This window comes from Sciurus vulgaris (assembly GCF_902686455.1).
Source record: "Sciurus vulgaris genome assembly, chromosome: 19".
Taxonomy (NCBI): domain Eukaryota; kingdom Metazoa; phylum Chordata; class Mammalia; order Rodentia; family Sciuridae; genus Sciurus; species Sciurus vulgaris.
Window position 1 is genome coordinate 13,904,489 of NC_136480.1, and position 21,924 is coordinate 13,926,412.

Consider the following 21,924-nt stretch of genomic DNA (forward strand, 5'->3'; position numbering starts at 1 on the left):
AGTAGAAATAAGGACAGATCGTGCACTTAAAGAGCCTGTCATCATCCCATTAGGGAGACAAGATGAACCTACACCAAAAGAGAAGAAGTTACAGGACTGGACAATCGAAGGCACTGAGAGGCCCAGACAACCATGCAAGTTTCTGTTACAGAAAACTTGGGTGGAGCTTTACACACTGGAGGGACAGGGGCAGAGAAGAGAGACTGGAAATCATTTAGGCTCAGCGGAGCTCAGAACAATGACATGCTACATTCCTGGGACAGGGACGAGGGAGCAAATAACCAGACACACACCTCTGCCTGTCATTAGAGCTGGCCCAAACCCTGTAAGCCAGGCCAGGACAATCGGGTGGCATTTACTCTGATGAGCATGAATCTAAATTCAACAATGGGAACAAGATATTTATCAAAGAGATTTGCATTTTTTTGTTCTGAGTGACTTGGATTCATTTTCTTTATTTTCTATGGCAAAAAAAAAAAAAAAAAAAAAAAAAAAAGCTAAGCTAACTTTTAGCATTCTATAGAGTTCTAGATCAAATTTCATTTAAGACACAAAGGGCATTCTCTCAATTCCTATAGAATCCCATTCCCAGGCCTTAACTCAAAAACCACGAAAGAGAACCAGGACAAAAAAAGCCCAAGCTGATATTCTCTTAAGAGTCATTAACGCGTCTAATTTATGCATACTGTAATTCTATTATCTTGCTTAGTATATTCAGGGTTGACCACTAACCCTCTCACTTTGGCGGTTCTTTTTACCTGTGACTATCACCTAAATGCTCTTGCTGGTAAGAGCCCACACACATTCATACATCTAACCTGAGCCTTTCAGAACCTCAAGCAAAATTTAGCACAACTTTAAGATGGAGAGAAATGAATGTGTTACTCCTAACGTCTTCCTTGGAATCTATGAATAAGAAGCCTGTTCGCTTCTGACCCTGAAATAGGAGGCCAAGGGCAAGAATGAAGAAAAAGATTTAAAAAGCAAAGATCTAGTCCAAGACCGTAGGTGAATAGGCCAGTAGACCGAGCCAGACACTCCCCTGCCACCCTCAGGGCTAAACACGAGCCTTCCTTGGCTTCTGAGTCTAGGATCAGCCTAAGGACACCTGCCCTCAAAGAAAGTCGGCCAACAGACAGAAATGAATGAAGGGAATAGAGGCTGGGACTCCAATCAGCCAAGGCTGCTCAGTCAGCTGACCCAGACAGTTGAGCGCTCCTTGTCTGGGGATTTCCAGTCCCGGGGGGAACAAGGCCAACCAGTTCCCCACTGCCTGGGCCAAGGGAACCCGTGAAGAAGGTTCCCATGGAACAATGTGCAAATTCCAATCACACCCTCCTGTTCTTCTCTACCCCCACAAACTTCCACATTTAGCATAAAATAAAAATGTTTATCCTCTGTCTTCTGAGAGCCTAAGAAAAATTCTTTAAAGAACTTGCAGAACTGAAGATACATGTAGAAAATCACTTAAACTGAAATGTAGGTGGGCTCTCCAGACTGGTACCCATCCAGATGTAACAAGAGGACCACCAATGAGAAAAGAAAAGCTTTTTTTTTTTTTTGGTACCTGGAATTGAACACTTAACTACCAGGCCACATCCCCAGCCCCTTTTTATATTTTATTAGAGACAGGGTCTTGCTGAGTTGCTTAGGGTCTCACTAAGTTGCTGAGGTTGGCTTTGAACTTCAGATCCTCCTGCCTCAGCCTCCTGAACTGCTGCGATTATCGGCGTGCGCCTGGTGAAAGGAAGCTTTTAAAAAGCAATATGCCCTACATCTAAGACACTTTAAAAGATCTCAAAATGAATCAAAGACTTAAGTGCAAAGAATGAAAACTGTGAAACTGTTAGAAGAAAACGCTCCCATAAATTTTGAGAGCTTGGATTAAAAACAAAACCACGAGCTGAGCACAAAGAAGATAAATTGAACTTCCACAAAATTCATAACTCTCGCTCATCAAGAACATGAAGAGAAAAAATGGGAAAAAATATTTGTGCATTGTTTATCCTATGAGGTGTTTGCACCTAGAATGAAAAATGTTTATAACTCGATAACAAAGACAAAGGACTCAGTTGTGAAATATCCAAAAACAGCAGAGGATCTGAACACATATTTCTTCAAAGATAGACCAGTGGCCAAACACATGAAAAGATGATAGATATCATCAATCACCAGAGAAATGCAAATCAAACCCACCATGGGCTACGACACACTAATTAGGAGGGCTCAGATATAAAAAGGTAACGCTGAGCGTTGGAGGGAACACGGAGCTGGAACCTCACGTATGCCCGTAGGAATGTAAAATAAGACATGAACTTCAAGAAGGACCCAGTAGCTCCTCACGAGGTCAAACACCAGCTACCTCGTGAGGCAGCAGCTCCACTCCCTAGGTATAGACTCACAAGGACCAAAACGCAGGTCCACAAAAATGTCAGCACAGAAATGTTGACAGGAGCACATTCATCACAGGTGCAGACAATGCAGATGCTAATAAGCAGATAAATAAAATGCAGTCTCATCTACACAATAAACGTTATTTAGTGATAAAATGAAGTGCTGATATTCGTTATAACGTGGAAGAATGTTGAAAGCAATGCTAAGTGAAAGAAGCCACGCCCGAAAGACCACAGGACGGGCGATTCCGTTTATAGGGCCAGAACGGGCCCATCAAGAGAGACAGAGCTAGAACTCTGGGTGGCTGGGGATGGGGCTGGGGGTGGGAGAGAGGGCACTTCTGGGTGCGCTGCTTCCTGTGGGCGTTGATGAAAATTCTCCAAAACGGACATCAGCAATGGCTGCCCAGCTCCACTCCTCTACTAAATATTGAACGGAGCGCTTGATGTACGTGAATGACATGCAACGTGCGTTATCTCGTGGCAAGGGTCTTTTTTTTTAAGGCAACTGAACTGGGGAATGCAGAGCTGTGCGCACGCCAGGGATTTCCTGGGAGAAGACCCCTGGCCTCCTCAGATCCAAGGGGTTAACAGCCCAGTGTGGCCGAAGAACCGTGAAGCATGGCTGAATGGCCAAGGCAGGCCTTCTTGGCTTGACCTCTCCACGAGGGCTACAGCAATAGCATCAAGCACAAGACAGGCTCCCCGAAACCCGACGCCATCCAAGGTGGGGCTGCTAGGTTCATGGGGCGGGAGAGCTGCAGCGTATCCCTGAGTAAGGACACCAGGTGCTTCTCAGAGAGCCTGACGAGGGATCCACCACACCAGGACGTTCCACCCACCAGACTTGCAGGGGCTGCAGCAACGACCCTGCCACAGACACGCCAGGTTCTGGGTTCTGCTGAGACTCTCCGACTCTGGACAAGTTGCTTCAGCCCTGAGTTCAGAGTCTTTATGAAGCGTGGATGATAATGCCTATCGGGCAGAACTTCTTGCAGTGATAAATGATATAAGTACCTACTCAGCATTGTGCCTGGCACACAGCTGGTGCTCAATAACTGTCAGCTATCAGTAATAACACTGATGCTCGCCTGAAGAATAAGCTTTTGTGGGGGCCGGGGTTGAGGCTCAGTGGTGGAGCGCTTGCCTAGCACACATGAGGCCCTGGGTTTGATCCTCAGCACCGCATAAAAATAAATGAAATAAAGGTACTGTGTCCATCTACAATTAAAAAAAAAAAAAAAAAACAGAATAAGCTTTTGTGGGGCTGGGGATATAGCTCAGTTGGTAGAGTGCTTGTCTCACATGCACAAGGCTCTGGGTTCAATCCCCAGCACCACAAAAAAAAAAAAAAAAAAAAGAATAAGCTTTTGTCATCTATAGTCCAGTTATTTAAAATACATTCTCACCAAACTATGCCATGTGCATGTATGACTGTATCATAATGAATCCCACTTCATGTGTAATTACAATGCACCAATTAAAAACAAATAACTAGGAGGGAGACCAGCAGATGAGAAGAAGGGGGAAGGGTGGGGAGAAGAAAGGGGGAGCATTCAGGAAGAAAATGGAATAACTTATGTACAAGTATGAATATGTCACAACGAGACCTGATATTATGCATAGCTAAAACCCATCAATAAGATACATAACAAAAAATGCATTCCTAGGCAACGAAGCCAAGAGTTAAACTGAACGAAAGAATCAAAGAATGCTGATCTACCTTCTCACTACTTTGAATAAAACTTACGGCACACACATTGAATTTTAGTAGTTCGTTTTCTAAAAATTTCAAGTTTTTATCCAATTGACCAGGAGGTGGCCCAGGTTTGGGGAAGGAGGGAGAAAGGAACACAGGGCAAAAATGAGCTGCTTAGGCTTAAGGGGCTGGCTCATCTGCCTACAGATGGAAACTTAGCCAACCGTCGAGAATTTACCATGGCTGACCATTAGAAAATCGGATGCCATGGTGGGCGGCCAGTCCAAATGCTCCCACAAATCCTTTAGAAAGGCTTAAAGAAAAGGTCATAACAGATTTGGATTCCAAGAAACATGACCAGTGTTATGGTGTGGAGGTGAGGTGTCCCCCAAAAGCTCACATGGGAGACAATGCAGGAAGGTTCAGAGAAGAAATGATTGGGATGAGAGAGGATTAACCCAATCAGTGAATTGACCCCTGATGGGATTAACTGAAGTGGTAGGTGTGGCTGGAGGAGGTGGGAATGGGGCGTGGCTTTGGGGTACATGTTTTGTATCAGGAGAGTGTAGTCTCTCTCTCTCTCTGCTTCCTGATGATGTCAGCTGCTTCCCTCTGCCACGCTCTTCCACCATGATGTTCAGCCTCACCTGGAGCCCTGAAGAATAAAGCCAGCCTTCTATGGACTAAGACCTCTGAAACCTGAGCCCTCAAATAAACCTTTCCTCCTCTATAACTGTTCTGGTCAGATCATTCAGTCACAGCAGAAAAGCTGACTAAAGCAGTCAGGTTGCCTTGACCAGTCCTGGTACTCTTGGGATAAGCGATTTTTAAATCATACCTTGGGACAAGACTGTCACCTCCACGGAGTGTGGTGGGGTCAAGTTCAAAAATGGAGGAGATGTCGTTGCCTTCAGGCACGGAGACCAGGGAGTAGACCATCTTCTCCTGGGCGTTCCGCAACCTGCTTCGAGAGGCGTCCTGATCGGGGTCCACCTGTGGGTCAAAATCACCTGGTCAAGACTTGCGCAGGCCAAAGCCCTCACTCACCACGGCCACTCCTGGGTCCACGGGAGCAGGAGAGACAACAGTGGACGGCGGCGGCGGCTGGCAGGAGGACCCGGTTCAGAGCAGTCCTAAAAGGTGATCATCGGCCACCTGAGCCGAGAACATTGGCTCTCTACCTCGTCACGGTGCAAAAAAGACATTTATGCCAAGTGGGAGACCAATCACCTCTGTGCAAAGAGTCACGGAAGGGAAAGACCCTCAGAGAGCTGTCCCCCTACAGCAGCTGGGGGACAGGGACGCACTCTGAGGAGTTAGTTCTTCACAGCTGTGGATCTACAGTGACAGCTGTCTCCCAACTACACAGAGCAGCTACTTCCCAGGAGAGCAAACACAACAAAGCTGGAATCCAAGGGTTCATGAGCCGCGATCCCAGTGTGGCTTAACGACAACTACATGAAGTCACTAGCCCTGAAAAAGAATTATCTGCAATTAATCGGGAGGACTTCTGGGACTGCTGGTGGCTGTGCGGGGGAAGGGCCTTTCTGGGTACACTGAGAAGTGGCCGAGGTGGAAGAAGGTCCCTAACAGGGAAGGCTGATGAGCAATGATGAAGGCTTCCCCGGGAAACCGGGGTCCACGTGCCTCAGGAGAGGGAAAGCGTGCGCTCAGCACGGGCCCTGCTCTGGGAGCTTTGCAGCTCGCTCAGCACAGGGACGGCGCACGGGACTGTGATGACGCCTGACATCCCCACAAGGTGACAACATCCACCTGCGTCACCGGGCGAACCACTTTCCCTTCATCCAGAGTTTGCTTCTCTCAGGCCGAAGTGCCGTCTCCTTTCCCGTTGGAGGAAGGGGACCAGAAAGACAAGAGAATCGAGAAAACCCCGTCCAATATTAGGCAGAGGAGAGGCTGTGGGAGAACTGGACACCCTGGGCCCGAGACTGGAGCCCAGGCAGCAGCCTGCTCCTTCCATTCAGCAGCCCCGACTCTGTCCGTGAGGACCAGAGTTCTTCTGGCCAGGTAGCCAGGCATGGAGATGTGCCCCTGAGGTCCCAGCTACTTCGGAAGCCGAGGGAGGAGGATCGCTTGTGCCCAGAAGTTGGAGGTCAGGTTGGGCAACCTAGCCAGACCCCGTTCAAAAACAAACAGAAGTTCTTTTAATACCTGAACCTCGGTTCCTTTCCTCACTCATGCACCGTCCTCTGCTGAGGACGCAGCAGACTGTTCCACTTCCTAAACGAACCCAAGCGACGCTATTCTTTCTGTGCTGCAGTCGCAGCTGGAGTGGGGCCGACCGCCTCCGCACCCTCAGTTCCGGAGAAAGGACCAGGGACTCCTGTTCTGTCCTAACTACCATCACCTGTCAAGCGCTCCACACGCCACCTTCAAAATCAAGCCGGACCCGATTACAGTGTGAGACACGGGGTTTGGCTACAGGCTGCTGGTGGCACTTTGGGGACCGGCAGGAGCTCCCCAGGATACCTGCCTGGCAAGGCGTCAGTTGTGTGGAAACGTGAGGACCAGGCAGCTCAGGCTGCGGTGCAGTCGGCGCCTGCCACCTAGTGGGGAGAGAGGTGCGTGTGCGAAGGACAGAGCAGCACCAGCCTCCCCCAGGAGCAAGCAAGTGACCTGAGGGTGTCACTCATCTCAGAATGGGCCTAAGAAAGCCGAGTGACGCTTGGAGCCAACACCAGCGGCAGCAGATGCCAACCTCAGGGACAAGAGCAGCAGCGGAGGAAGAGGTGCTTCCTCTCCCGACTACGCCACCCAGCTTTTCCCTCTAAGTTTCCAAGCCAAGAGCGCGCAGGGGGCAGGACCCTCCCCAAACGAACGCCTTGCCCGCAGGGGTGTGGCACTGGCCTGAGGGGAGCAGGGAAGCCCTCTCCAGGCTCCTGCACATAGGACCGCAGCCTGGGCCGCACCAGACTAGCTAGCAACGCAGTCCAGATCTGCACTCAGCTGCTGGCTCGTCCCGCCTCCCTGGCTCAGAGAAGCAGGAGACCCAGAGAGACTGCTGAGCTCAGAAATGCATGAGGAGTCGGGGCAACTCAAAACAGCAGCTTCCTCCTCTGCTGGATGAACATCTTGAGACCAGTCCTAAGCCCTCCGATGCCTTAGCTGTGCAGCCCAGACGACCTGGTGGATGTGACAGGACTATGCTAATAATCTCAGATGACTTTAAAAATGCCACTTGTGGGGCTGGGGAGATAGCTCAGCAGGTAGAGTGCTTGCCTCACAAGCATAAGGCCCTGGGTTCAATCCCCAGCACTGCAAAAAGAAAAATAAAAAATGCCACTTGCTGCATTGTAAGCATTAAGGAATTGAGGCTCAGAGAGGGAAAGTAACTTGTTCAAGGTGGCGCCGCTCCTAAGTGGTGGGTCTGGTAGGTAAACCCAGGTCTGTCTTACTCTCCTCCGCCCTGCTTGTGATCCTAGGCACTTCCTCCTACATTAGAAACACCGGTCTTTCCTTGCACACTGAGCGCCCAGGAGGGCAGCCCTTCTCCCCTCAGCCAGCATGAGGTTCCCTGAGAGAGCGGCTCTCACGGAAGGAAGCCGAGGCTTGCTGAGCCCAGAGGTGATGCTCTGTGTGACCTGATGGCAGCACTAGGTCACTGGATCCAAGTCCACAGAGACAGTCTCTTCTCTTGAAATACAGAAGGTGCCAGAACAAGAAAAAGAAAGCCCTGTCAATCCAAGCAGTCCCACAGTGCCCGAGTGGCCACACAGCCCACGGGGTTTTAGGATGGGTTCCTTACACGGTGGCAGAAAGCTGGACTAGGCCAGCGCTCTCCAAGCCAGAGCGACTGTGCACGGTGAGCTTTCCAAATGCCTCCAACGTGAAGGGGACCACGACGAAAAGAATCAAGGCAGAACGCTGGGGCTCCACCAGGCAGCGGGAAAGAGACCAGAAGTCCCCAGCAAGAGCCTGCACTCACAGCCGGAAGCCCTCAGAGACAGCTCCCAAGTTTCCTTCAGAGACAATCTTCCACCCGACCATGACCAGGAGGGAAGCCGTCAGTGCAGAATTTATGATTCCTATTTCACCCCAACTCCCCTCATTAATGAGCTCTTTCAAAGTCCTTCCAATTTTTCTAAATTTTGCTAGGAAAAGAAATACCCTTGAAGTCGCCTTCTGCCTCTACCACTGAGATCACCACACGCACAACCTGCCAAAGGAGCAGGAACTGGTAGTTTTTCATTTTGTTTCCCAATCCTAAACCAGAAGCAAGCTCTCCACAAGAGAACGGTCTTATATCACAAAACACGGCTGCTGCCTTCATCAGCCATGACCATGGACGCCTTGGACCCCATGGGCCTACGTATCAGCATGACCCGGCAGATCATGGTCTTCAGAAAAAACACCCATTTCATGTTGACATTCCAAATCATCCTGTAAATCGCATTATACCGTGAAGCCTACTTCTGACCATGGAGAAAGCAGGACAGGGGGTCAGACAACTGTCCGTCAGAAATGATGCCCACCAGGCCTCAGGGGCTACTTCCATGACTCCTTTCACCTTATTTCTTAAAAAATGGGAGTCACAGGGCTGGGGAGATAGCTCAGTTGGTAGAGTGCTTGCCTTGCAAGCACAAGGCCCTGGGTTCAATCCCCAGCACCCCCCAAAAAAAAAAATGGAGTCACAGATCAAGGTCCACAGCAGTGAGACAACTGCTCACAACAGGCCACCTTCACAGGGGCCATGGCCGTGTCCAGCCTGGGAGCACGAGCTTCTGCAGCCTAGAGGTGGGACTCTGAACTGAGCACAGCCCAGCAATGCCCTGGGTGAGTCAGGACACACGAGGACCTGACTTCCTTCAACAGAAGCACAGAATGAGACCCACTTCCCCTTCCCAGCACTCCATGGCCACCGTGGTGGTTTCTTAAGATCACTTGGCCTCACCCTACCGGACGATGACAAGAAGGCTCTTTCCCATACTTACTGAGGGCTGAAACTCCAGGCATTCTTCCTCAAAGTCAGGGTCTACCTGATGAAAAAGAATCATGAGGATATTAAAACATCCATTCCAGCGTTCACAAGGACTGGGACCCATCTGCCGGAAACTTCCACACCTGGAACAGCTGGGCAGCTGTGCCCCCCCTCTATCCACAAAACCAGCATGCCACACCACCGCCACATGCCACACAGGTGCAACACACATGGACGATCCACCAGCCACCAGGAGATGCTCTCGAGTATAGACATGGAAAACACCATCAAGTCACTAGCAAAGCAACAGGGAGAAGCCTGCCGTAAATAAAAGATCAATACACGGTCATTGACAGTCTCATTATTTGTTAGTTAAAAGGAAAAATTAGGCCTCAAGGAAATGCTACATTCACCTCAATAACACATAAAGCAAACACCATTAATCTTCAGCGAACCAGGTAATCGAAGTGTATCACGATGGATTTAGCTGGGTCTGTAACTCCCTGAGGCTCCATTATAAATTTCAACTTAAGCCTTCTTCATTTTTGGTTCTTAAATATCGTGAAACTATGGGTTCATTCCAGTGTTTGGCATCCCAGGGAGTTACAGCTTCAGAGTCCCCATCCCTAGGGTCAGCCGCGCACACAGTACTGACACCCACATACCCTACCCCCCTGGAGATCTCTGGACAGTCCTGCTTCATGGACCAGGTGACAGGAGGGGTCACTTAAGTACAATTAGAATCTGATACGAATCTGCATCATACATGTTCCAGCAGACCAAAGTAAAACTCAACATCTGTCACACAGTGGGACAGCTCCTTAATTTAATATAAAAGTTAAAAGTGAATTCCTCCTGTCCTTTCATCAGAGGCCCTTCATAGATGTAGAAAGTTAATTCCTCTGATTTCTGACGTTCCTACAAGTGAAAGATAAGCACATCTGTTCCACTCTGAATAATCAGATTTTTTTCCTAAAACTGTCTATTTCTTGATGCATTTTAATGCTTTTTATTTTATTCCACTTTTCCACTATGGCTGAGTCTCACAACGGAAGTGGGGTTGACCAATTGGATGTGAGGAAGGAAATATCCAAGGGCAAAATACAAAGATCACTGTATAAACATAGAAGAGCCTTATCCTCTAACTTACTTTCTCCCCACATCTTGGTGAAAATCGGCCAAGTTCTTAAATGTGTAAGTCAGTTGGGGGTCTTTCCTTCTAGGGAAATGAGGCAGAAGGATGCAGAAAAGCAAGCTGACTGAGCAGCACCCTGGGCCTCCACCTACCAGTGGCTAGAAGTGAGTCGGAAAAGTCAACCTGGTGCATCAGCATCAAAGGGCAAAACCCAAGGCTGCCACTTACCTCTGCTGCTAGGTAGTGCCCTGTGGCCAGGTGCTTGAACCGGAAGAGGCTGTTCCAATACCCGGCTCCGCCTCGACACGGGTCATGTTGGACGACCTGCAAGGGTAAGAACGATCCATGAGTTGGAGAGAGGCCAACCCACACCAAGATGGCACAGATCTGAGACATGGCAAGTTGGAGTTCAGGAGCGAGATTTTCAAGCTGAAAAAAAAAAAAAAAATCAGTAACTTCCAACAAACCTACCGCAAGAGTCTCATGTAACACTCAAATTCAAACACATGGAAGTATTAAGATAATGCTCTTCCAGAGAAGGCGTGGAGCCTCCCAGTTAACAAGCCATGATTGAGGTAAAAGCTTCGCTGGATTGCAGTGTCTTTACCTCCAGGATCAGGAAAGAAAAGATTCTGAAACTCAGCCACTGAACACACAGCTGATAAAAAGGATTTTCATGGGGATCTGTCAAAGCAATCCACATACCCTCCTGTGCCAGAACACCAGTCACTGGGCTCTGAAACACCAGTCTCTGTCTGGGCCAACTGATTAAGAAAATGCATGTCACTTCGGTTCCCAGCCACAATACAGCAATCAGCACTGAGAGCTGGTGCTGTGACCATCAGACACCCCGCAAAGTAGTTCAAACCTCCACAAAGAAGTGGAAAACTGGGTAAGATATCTCAGAACTCCCCCCGAGTCCTGGGGATCGAGCCTAGGATATCGCGCATGCTAGGCAAGTGCGCTACCACTAAGCTACATCCCACGCCCCCAAATCTGGGAAGAAATGTACAAAACAACTCTGTTGGGCAACAGGTGGCCCAGAGTGTGGTCTCTGAGAACAGGGGCACAGATAGGGCAAGCTCGGGGATGTCTCTGGGTTTCTCACTGGAGAATCCAAGCTGAGGGCCCTGGGTGCGTGGAGTTGAGGAGATGAACTGCAGTTTAGGGAAACTGAGGCAGCTGGATTTGTGGGGCAGAGCGCTGAAGAATATGGAGCTACAGAGAATGAGCCCCAGACATGTGCACAGGGGCCTCCTTTGAGTTGTGGGCTGAGCATCAAACCGTGTGTTTACAAGGCAAGAGCCCATGGGACCAAATAAAAAAAGAGAAGGGGAGCAGCGGGTGTGGCTCAGGGGTAGAGCCCTTGCCTGGCAGGTGCTGGCCACTGGGTTTAATACCCAGCAAAATGTCAGAATGATACCGAAATGGAGTTCCAAAGTCCCAGAGCTCACAGCCATCGGAGGTACCCTGATTCTGAAAGTCAAGGCAAAGAGATCCTATGGACCACTGTGGGCAATGATTAAGACATCAAAAGGGTCCCCTTTAATCCTAGGGTTAATCCAGTCCCAGGATAAAGGCCGCACTCTTCTGACCTAATATAGCATGAAAATAATCCTCCAAAACACCATACTGATCCACAGTAACTTAACTGTCTGTCAAATAAAACCCTCTAGACTCTTTAAAGGAACAACAGATTCCAGGCACTCAATAAAATAGTGTTACTACATTCAACCCAGAATCATAAAGTACTAGACAGTCAAACAATCAGGAAAATATGATCCATAAATTCAATCAGATAATATCAAATGATACAATTTATGTCTGGGGGCAGGCAGGAAAAATATTTGAGAAATAATGACTCCAAGTTTGCCCATTCTGTTACATACCCACGGATTCCAGAAAATTAAGGAACTTCGGCAAGATAAACACACATGCACAGAGACCCCAAGTCACATCATAATCATACTCATACAAACCAGTAATAAAAAGTAAAAAAAATCTATAAAGCAACTGAAGAGAAAAGAAAGGGAAAGAGACTACATATTAGGAATGAAGATTTTTAAAATCACCGAGTTCACATCAAAAACAACAGAAAAGCTCAAAGGCAATGGATCAAAATCTTGGAAGCACAGAAAGAAAAAAACTATCTAGCCAGAATTTTACACCCAACAAAAATATCCTTCTGAGATGAAGGCCACGTGGAAAAACTGCAAGTGTGATACACTACTGGTGGGAACGTAAGATGGCGAAGACCCTTTGCGGCTCCTCCAACATGCAGTTACATATGTCACCCGTGACTCCGCTTCTCAAAGGCTTGGGAACATGCACACACAAAAACTTGTATAGGAACGTTCATAGCGTCCTTCACAACAGCCCCAAAGTGACAATGATCCAAATGCAGTCAAATGATAAAAGGATAAAAGGTGGTACATCCTCACACATCAAATGATATTTGGCAAGAAAAAGGAATGAAGCATGGATACAGGTGAATATGGACGAACTTCAAAAACATTATCTGCTGGGGCTGGGGACGTGGCTCAGTGGTAGAGTTCTTCTCTAGCAGGCATGAGACTCCTCCTCTGATATGGAAACCTCCAGAACCCAGGGAATGAGCCTCTTATCACCCTGACCAGCCCGCTGTGCTCTCCAGGTACCTGGGTGCTTATCTGCTCCTTTGCCAATGCAGGAGTCACCTATCATGTCAGGTGGACATTTGGCTAAAGCACGTGGTGGCAAAATAAATGAGCAAGGGAAAGAAAAAAAAAATACAAGTGATGATTCTACGGCCCAGATAAAGAATATTTCCAGTTTGTCTGAGTCGGCTTCCAAGGTGGCTACACTTTCCACGGAAGGACACAGAGCATCTTACAGGTAAGTAAAGGTGCACGTCTCTTGCTAGACCACCCCAATCTGACTTGGAATGAGATGGGTTTAAGGACCTAGGGGTGACTTATAGCCACATGGTTAAGTCCTCTAAGCCCCCATGTCCTTTCTTCCCGTTTTCCCAGCCCACTCCTTACCTCCACTTCCCACAGGGCTTTGGAACTGGTGGCAGATGTGGCCGACTGCCGGCCGGTGGTCCTCAGAAAGACATGCTGCTTCTTCCTGTGCTCGTCACAGGTGAGAAACTTCTCTTGTTCGGCATGGAACAGCCTCACCACGTCCCCCTAAAAGTCCACACGAGAAGGAGTGAGAATCAGCATACTTCAGGGGTGCACCCGCGTCAAGGTTTACAGCAGCACAATCCACGATTGCTGAGTGAAGGAAGCAGCCCGGGAGCCCAACCGCAGGTGCATGGACCCAGAAAATGTGGTGTGTATACACAATGGAGTCTGACTCAGCCAGAGGAAGAATGAAATCATGGCCTCTGCTGCTAAGTGGATGGAACTGGAGAACACCATGCCAAGTGAAGTAAGCCAGACTCGGAACACCAAGGGTCCAGTGTTTTCTCTCATGTGTGGAAGCTAGAGCAAAATGAAGGGCCAACTTGGGGTGGGGGTTGGAAATCATGAAGATACAGGGAAGATCAGTGGAGTGGAAGGAGGAGATGGAGAAAGGAGGAGGGATGGGAAGGGAAGGAAATGTAGAATGAATTCAACAAAATGATGCTTTGTGCATTCATAAATATACCAGTGAGTTCAGCCTTTATATATACCTATAAAGCGCCAATCAAAAATACATAACGAGAGACTATGATGTGGCTCAATGGTAGAGCGCTTGTCTAGCACGCATGAGGCACTGGGTTTGATCCACAGCACCATGTTAAAAAAAATAAAGGTATTGTGTCCGGCTACAACTAAAAAATGAAAATTAAAAAAATACAGACATGAACAGGTGAAAGGACGACCAGTAGGGTAGAGGAAGGTGAATAGGGGAGGGTGGAGAGGAGGGAAAGGGTGGCCACTGGAGACTGAAATGAAGCAAATCAAATTCCATGCACGTGTGATTTTTGTCAAAATGGACTCAAATACTATGTATAACTACCATGCACTAATAAAGGGAAAAAAAATAATTAAGGAAAAATGAGTTTAAAAAGAAAACAACACTGCTACCCCAAGGAAAACCAAGTATGAAAAGCTGCCACACCCACAAAGCAGCAAACTTACCCCCTTTACTTATTTTTTTAAGTAAGAACATTTCACTTCATTGAATCATGACCTCTGGGTACCCTGCTGAAAACGTCCTTGTGAGGACATAGGAAGCATCCTGTGTCGTAGTCAGTCACGCTGTCTGGCCCAAAGAGGGGTCTGGCCTTTCTCCTTGGCTCAGGGAAAACTTACCCCCTTTAAAATATCATCTTTGTTATCGCTCCATTTCATGAAAAGGACTATTTTCCAGCTTGTGTTGCAGTTGACGGAATTGACCTGGAAACACATCAGTTAAGTGTCCACACATGCCTCACCACAACTGTGTCACGCAGCCCTGACGTTCCAGGATCAAGGATGGGCCTCAGCCCCAAACCCCCAAAGACCTAACCACACTGAGAACCCAGCACCGGCAGAGTCAACTGGCCAGTGAGAAGTCCTTCATCATGAATGGCTCCTCCGCACCCCTCCCTATGCATGTTCTAGATATGACCAAAGGAAGCAAAGCTTCCCTACCCCTTCGGGAATGATATTTCCCTTTTCTTCCAAGTCTTTTGTTCTGTAGCCAAAAAAAGTAAAGGCCAAATGAAAACAAGGACTGATAAAAGAATGAGCTACAAAGGCAAGAAATAAATCGTGTATATAGATGAAAATGTTAATGAGGAGCAGTACCCGCAAGTGCCATTATTTGTGCACTATATATACACCAGGCACTCAGCTGAGTACTAACACTGTGTCATTTAATGCTCAGCAACAGCCTAAAGAACAGGGACAACAACCACACCCATTTCAGAGATGAAGAAACCTAAGCAGAGCGAGATGAGGTGACTAATATGCAATGCCAGAGCCAGGGAATGACAGACTTGAGGTTTGAATCCCTATCTGTCCCACCCTAGAGTCTGGGTCCTTAGCCATTAAACAAGTACTCATGTCACCAACTAGTAACCGTCCTGTGTCCTATAATGGTCGATTTAGAGGCTAAGCAGATATACTGCAAAGGCAAGATGATCATAACGACCCTTCTTAGGAACTAGAAGGCGGCATCCCCTCTTGAGAGAAGCAATTAGAAAAGATGTCCCTGTGGTCAGGAGGAAAAAATTGGCAAAAGCAGCCCTCTTGGGCTGAGCCAATGAGCACACGATGCTTCTCTGAAGCAAGTCTGAGGGCTGGGGGTGGGACCCTGCCTACTGCAGAGAAGTCACAACCTCTTGTGGCAGCTCTGACTCCAGGTCTCAGGCTCTTCACCTGCAGTACGGGCACAGTGCTTCAAGTGACTGCTGAAGTCACTTTCAGCATGCACAAGCTCTGGTCCCGGGAAGGCCTGCTGCTGCCCACCAGCCGTGGCTCCGTGTTCCTTACCTCATTGCAGCCTGGGTTATCCACCAGTTGATGGCTGCTGGCATGCAGGGGCTGGCCAGCATTGACGGGGTTCAGGACAACTTTGTCACCTATGACCACCTGGAAAGGAAGGAACAACAGCTTTTCATCAGACAGATCAGCACTGAAGACTGAGGCTGGGCAGTTCTGGGAGTGGCCAGAGAAGCAGCTTTAAAGCCTGACCCTATGCAGGAGGGGGGTGGGGCAGGAGGGGTCAAGTGAAGAGCCTGAGACCTGGAGTCAGAGCTGCCACAAGAGGTTGTGACGTCTCTGCAGTGGGCAGGGTCCCACCCCCAGAGGTTAAGGCTAAATTTTGGTACATGACTGTCAATAATTAAACAGTAATATCTTCCAAGTCAGCCCATGGCAGTAAGAAAAACCTCATATCACCCTTCTATTCACTTAAGTTATGTATGTAAATAAGTGCTGAATTAAATTTTAGGAAAGGTGGGATACTGAGTTAAGTGTTTTTCTTTGAAAACAAAAAAGCTATGGTTATGTGTTTCTAAAGCAATGACCTTCATATTGGTGACTGCAAAAGACATGAAGAAACAGATTTCCTATTATGACTCATTCATATATACAGCAACACACTCGTGTGTGTGTGTGTGTGTGCGTGTGTGTGTAGCAAAAGTTATCCCTGAAACAATATTTACCTCCATGTGTAACACACTCCAGTATTTTCTGTTCTACCCTACTTTGTAAAGTAATTGTTACAAGCCACTAAATTGATCCTTAGGAATAGGTTATTACCTGCTGTATGAGAAGAACTGATCTAAAAGTATAACTACTCAAGTCATCTTCTCAACTAAGTCACCCCTAAACGGATTAAAGGATAGGAAAGCACAGGATTTTCTGAAAATGAAATTCAGAACAAGGCACATTTGTTTTTTATTATGGGGGTGGAAGAAAAAGGAGCGGAGGAGATGATTTCCTTAGACTTAAAGCCCATCTATTTTTGGTTTGATACTTTTGGGGGGCATGTATTACTAAATTTTCTCTAACTCCAGAAGAATAAACAATCATTCAATAAATCCATGACTCCTGGTGAAACCTAGATTATTTTTTCTCTCCTCTTCTCAGTTTAATATCCATTGTACACCAACTGTGAGGAGATGGTTTGTTCCATCTTATATAACACACACACACACACACACACACACACACACACACACACACACACTTAAACTGCTTAGAGCTTATACGCTGAAATGGCACTATTAAAAAAATGTTGAAACCTAGTTTTAGATTAAGGCTAGTTGAGTATTTTGAGAATACTTCATGCTGTTTAAGGCACAAATTTCTTTTTAGCAAAAACGCGACTATTTTAGAAACTTAACAAGGTCAAGAACACAGCTGATAGCTTTCAAACATACTCACTGTTAAGTCTGTGCCCACATAATGACTCACTAATTGAGCTAACAAATATTGGGACTGTTCTAAGCAGCCCTGAAAAAGAATTCCTGTGGCTTTCTATTCTGCAAAGCCTCAGGACAGGGGCCAGCTGAGGACCAACCAAAGGAGTCGAAGCACCTGGCAGCCAACCCACACGGAAACCTCAAGTCCACTCTCCTTCCCTGACGCCATTTCTTTTCCATGCTCCCTCCTTTCCTAGGTCTGTTTCCAAAACAGACATTTCCATCCCGCTGAGGGATCCGCAATGACAGGACCCTCCCCAGACGTCAGCATGGGATGGCTGTGTTCATGGCAAAACGACTGAGGTAACGCACTGTTCCGAGGAGTTCCAGAGGCCAGGGTGGGAAAACATAACGACCGTATTTAGGTCACATTCTCTCCACACGTCCTTGTTTCCCAAACACTGGTTTCCATAGTGATTCCCTTCTCTGGATCCAACCTTAGCCTTCCCCTGGTTGGGTCTCGCACGCAGGCATGGCGGGCGGCTCGGCTTCCGGGCCGGGCCGGGGAGGCGCGCTACTTACGCTGTCTCCGATGGACCGCAGCTTGTAGAACGGCTGGATGTAAAACCAGGACCCTTCGTTTCCAGCTTCGTCCAGCGTCACCCTCATGGCGTTCTTCTCCAGCAGGGCCGGGAGCCTCTTGTTCACGGTGAGGTATTTGTTACTTTTCAAATGCAGGAGCTAAAAAACCCAACAGGAGAAAAACCAGGAATGTCGGCCCGTCTCCTCATGTCCTACCGTTTCTCTCTCGGACACAGAAAATACCTATCAGACGTTCGTCCAACCGCTGAGCTGCCTGTGAAGCAGAAGACTCACAAAGTGCCTAAGGCTGGGGATAATGAGAAAGGAAGGAGCAGGAGCAGAATAGAGGGCAAAATAGAAGAAGAAAAGCATTATTTTCCTTTCTCAGCATAGCCTTGGACCATATGGATACGGCTCAGGCCGACTACTGTCACCTGCCAGCTGCAGAGGGGAGCAGCCTTACCCTGTGCAAGGGACTAATGAACTGTAGTCTGAGCACGCCCCGACACCAAGGCGGAGCTGAGCAGGACAGTCGTGAGCACAGGCAGCAGTTTTATTTAAACTAGGGAACTGTCACTTCACATGGAAGAACATGGTAGCTTGGATTTCTACCTTGAAGGCTCCGGCACTTGAGTCTTGGGTGACGGCTAATGAAGGGGATGGAAAGACGGGAGACTTGGTGGGAAACAGCTCGCCTGGAAGCTGGTCTAGACCAGGAAGAGCTGACCAAGGCTTCCCAGGTCGTGAGTCAAGAGAAACAATGGAGGGGCTCGGGAAGGACTGCCTGGTCCCTAAAGAAATGGCAGGACCTGCCTGGAATTCCAGTGCCAACCCCAAGACCCCTGTTGGCCTGCTCACAGAAACCACTGCTAGAGCGCTCTCCAGAGGTCCCCAGATATTCTAACAAGGTTGGCAAGGGTGGCTGAGAAACCTGTCTGAGCCCCAGACACCCTCTGGCCGAGATAAACACAGGAAGGCGAGGTCCTGTCAAATCCTCACTGCTCGGGTGAGTGGCCTCTGATCCTCCACGCAGAGGACAAGCCAGCAGCACCAGAGGTGGCTCCCAGAGGCAGGCTTGGGGGCAGTAATAAAAATGATTAGGCACTAAGTCTCAGGCTCACTCTCTGACAGGTTCCTGTCAACCACCTGAGGAAGCAGATACCATTACCGTTTCCATTTTGCTGGTGTGAAAGCTGAGACATAGCAAGATTTCTTGCCCCAAATCTTAGAGTAAGTCCCAGAACCTGGACTGAAATGCACTGAGGAGTTTGTGCGCTTGGCCCAATGCCTCTCTCATTCTCGGTTCAAGCCACATTCTCCAGTCTAACCAAACCAGGAGTCCTGTGCCGAGAGTCGCAGGACACAGGCATGGCGCAGCGAGACAGCCGATGTTGGCCCCTTGTGTCCACTCTCATCAGCTGGAACTTGACAAGGAGTGGAACCAACAGGATTTCATCTCCAACCACGTTTTGGGAGCTACTTTCACTCTTCCGGAAAGCCTCATCTCAATACCCCATTTAACCATGACAGGTTGCTTTTAAGTTTGGGTATTATTTTTAACTACTTTTCTCATCCTCCTGATTAGCACTCTTAGCAATAAGAATGGGAAGGAATTGCTTTGTAACTAGGAAGGTTCAGGCTAAGCAAAATCTTTAGAAAAGGGAAATAATGAAGAAAACGTAATGTGCTAGGTATTCAAAAACTGGTAACTACTATCCTTTGTGCCTGGGTCAAAATGGTCTGCTCACTGGACAGATGGAGAAGGTCCCTAGGCACTGCGCCTCCTCATACTCTCTTCTGCAAGACTGGGATCCACTGAGTTGGACTTTCTAGGCAAGACCTGCAGAAGCCATTTCCTGGGTTGTGTTTTACCCCCACGACAAACTGAAAAGCATAGATAAGCCAAGTAAAGCTTGCGACCTGTAAGATTTAGGAACCATCAAATATCTTTCATTAATGTAAAGTGCATCAAAATGTAAATGCTTCTGATTTTTAAAAACTGGGAGGTACACAATTGCTCTTATTATTTCTGGCAAACGGCTCTAGAACAAAAGATAGAGGTTACAGGGAAGCTAATTTCCACCAGAGAAGAAGAACTTTGAAGCTACTGCAAGTTCAGCAACACTGTGACAGGCTTCTTTGTAGGTAGGAAGGCTCCCATTTGAAATATCGGGGCTGATCTTAAATCATCAGGTGGAGGTAGACAAAGCGGATTCTCAGATGGAGAGAGGGCCAGCTAGAAAGCCCACGAGTCCATCACTTATAATCAACACCAGACTCTTGCAACACACTGGCTGTCTCCATGGAGTCCTCCAGCAAAGACGCCCAAATTCTGTTCCATGTGTTTACATCGTCCTTCGGCACGCTTCAGCTCCAGAAGAGAAGAGCAGCCTTGACCTACCTGGATCACGTTGCCATACTGGATCACGGTCCCCAGCAGCTTCCTGTTTTCTGTCTCATTTTGCTTCTTTTCCAAGTCTGCAGCATGCTGCGCATGGAGAAGGAAGATGGTCAGGAAGAGGCATCCGTGGGTTCTACTCCCCAGCAACCATGCCACACCAAAGCCAAGTAGCACAGGAACCACAGAGACAACCCCTCCGTGTGCCCCAAGACCGTGAGAAACCACGCCTCTGCTTCCTTGGCCTCTTTGACTTCTTTAAAATGAGCTTTGTCTCTACGGAATTCATGGCCATTTGCTTAGGGAGAGACTTCTTGAAAGTCTGTGAATTTTTAAAAGAAAAGAGAGTGAGAGGAACCGAGCTTTGGAGTACCCTTTTATGATCTGCAAAAGTCCTCTTTAAAGCTCTGGAGTGAAATAAAAGTGGATTTAAATGCTTGTTTGGGGTGGCTTGTGGTTTGGTGACCTTGAGTTTGTTATTTGACATCTGTGAGCCTGTTTCCTTTTCCTTAAAATTAGGATAAATATGGTACCTATGCCACACATTGCAGGGTGCCTGGTCACCGTAGCACATGTGGACAGCTAGTTAGTACTGCCAGATATTAATTATAATCCAACCAACTTACATAGTAGTTTTTTGAGGGGAGCTCATTATTGCAATTTACCAAAAAAAAAAAAAAAAAAAAAAAAAAAGAAGTCACCGGGGTGTAGTAGTTTAGTAAAATGTAGACTTGTTATCTACAAGGTTCAGAATTTGAGCCTTAGCAGAGAGAGAGAGAAAGAGAGAGAGAGAGAAAGAGAGAGAGAGAGAGAGAGAGAGGAAGAGAGAGAGAGAGAACAGGAAACGAGAGAAGAGGAGAGAAAAAGAAAAGAGAGAGGCTAAGCAGTGTGGTCAACAGCACACAGAGTGGGTATGTTAAACTGTTTTCTCTACTGAGGACACTAGAAATTTTGCTAGATTATTTTTAAAATCACCCATTTATTAAGTGGCTGAGTTAATCCTCAAATTCACAACTGGGTTAATTCCAAATCCGTGCAGTTACAGTGAGGCCAGGAGACATGACCAGTCCCACTCTGGCAGGCAAGGAAATGGGTTCAGGCTGAAGAGAAGGTTCTAGAACAGGCTGACAGGAACTCCACCTGCACAGTTGTCTTTCACTCACTTTCCTGTGCCACTCTGGGTGGTCATGTTACAGTGATGCTGAAGGAGAACTAGTTAGGTCGCAGGCCGTCAGTACTCGGCAGTTTCCACCCCTGACCCCGAGGCCTGAACTGAATGAGAGAGAAGTCAAGTACCAGGACGGACGTTCAGGAGGGACTGCATGGAAGGAAACCCTGACAACGACAGTGCTTCCGGAACCTTCCAAACACTCTCCTTTCCTGGGTGCTGCAGAGGCCAAGGGGTCCCCTCTTCCAGGAAGACTGTCTTCGTTTTCATGGGGCCCTTCTGGACTTGGCCGTGGGTTCCCCTGTGCCAACTCTGTCCTCTTGCCCTGGCCACTTAATCTCACACAACCTCACTCAGTTTTGTCATCTGTATTCGGGACCACGCTAGCCTTTCCGAGACGGTGCACGCCAGGCACATTATAGGCATTTGGTAATAATTTTATTCATATACTTTTTTTGGCAGTGCTGGGTGGGGATAGAACCCAGGACCTCACACGAGTTGGGCAAATGCTCTACCACTGAGCTCCCCCCATCCCCGTCAATGATTTTAACTACTATTATGATGCACAAATTTCTAAAAGTAAGAATGTTCTGATGATTGAAATTCTGAAAGGCGACCCAAGTCGGCTGGGTCAAGAATCTCTCCATTCCCTTGAATTCAGCATCTGCTCCAGCTCTACCTGAGGGGGAGGTGTTTTTAGAAAGGCACAGCTTTTGAGAAAAGCGGTGGGTCAGGAAGCCATCCAGACCCCAAATAGAACTGGACACCAGGAAGGGAAGGATCTGCC

The 21,924-nt window shown here is 47.8% G+C and overlaps 1 protein-coding gene across 4 annotated transcripts in view; it reads right to left on the minus strand.

The window, feature by feature from the left end:
- ITPR1 (inositol 1,4,5-trisphosphate receptor type 1) overlaps positions 1-21,924 on the minus strand; it is a 314,683-nt gene that overhangs the window by 168,177 nt on the left and 124,582 nt on the right. For 3 of the 4 annotated variants that reach the window (XM_079122176.1, XM_079122174.1, XM_079122177.1), the window contains exons 6-13: positions 19,973-20,059; positions 17,572-17,730; positions 15,614-15,712; positions 14,450-14,533; positions 13,190-13,336; positions 10,395-10,490; positions 9,045-9,089; positions 4,931-5,085 (exon numbers count right to left, since the gene is read on the minus strand). In XM_079122176.1, the coding sequence (XP_078978302.1) occupies positions 4,931-5,085; positions 9,045-9,089; positions 10,395-10,490; positions 13,190-13,336; positions 14,450-14,533; positions 15,614-15,712; positions 17,572-17,730; positions 19,973-20,059 (872 nt within the window). The remainder of the gene's footprint in view (positions 1-4,930; positions 5,086-9,044; positions 9,090-10,394; positions 10,491-13,189; positions 13,337-14,449; positions 14,534-15,613; positions 15,713-17,571; positions 17,731-19,972; positions 20,060-21,924) is intronic. The other variant, XM_079122175.1, reaches the window with a different exon arrangement.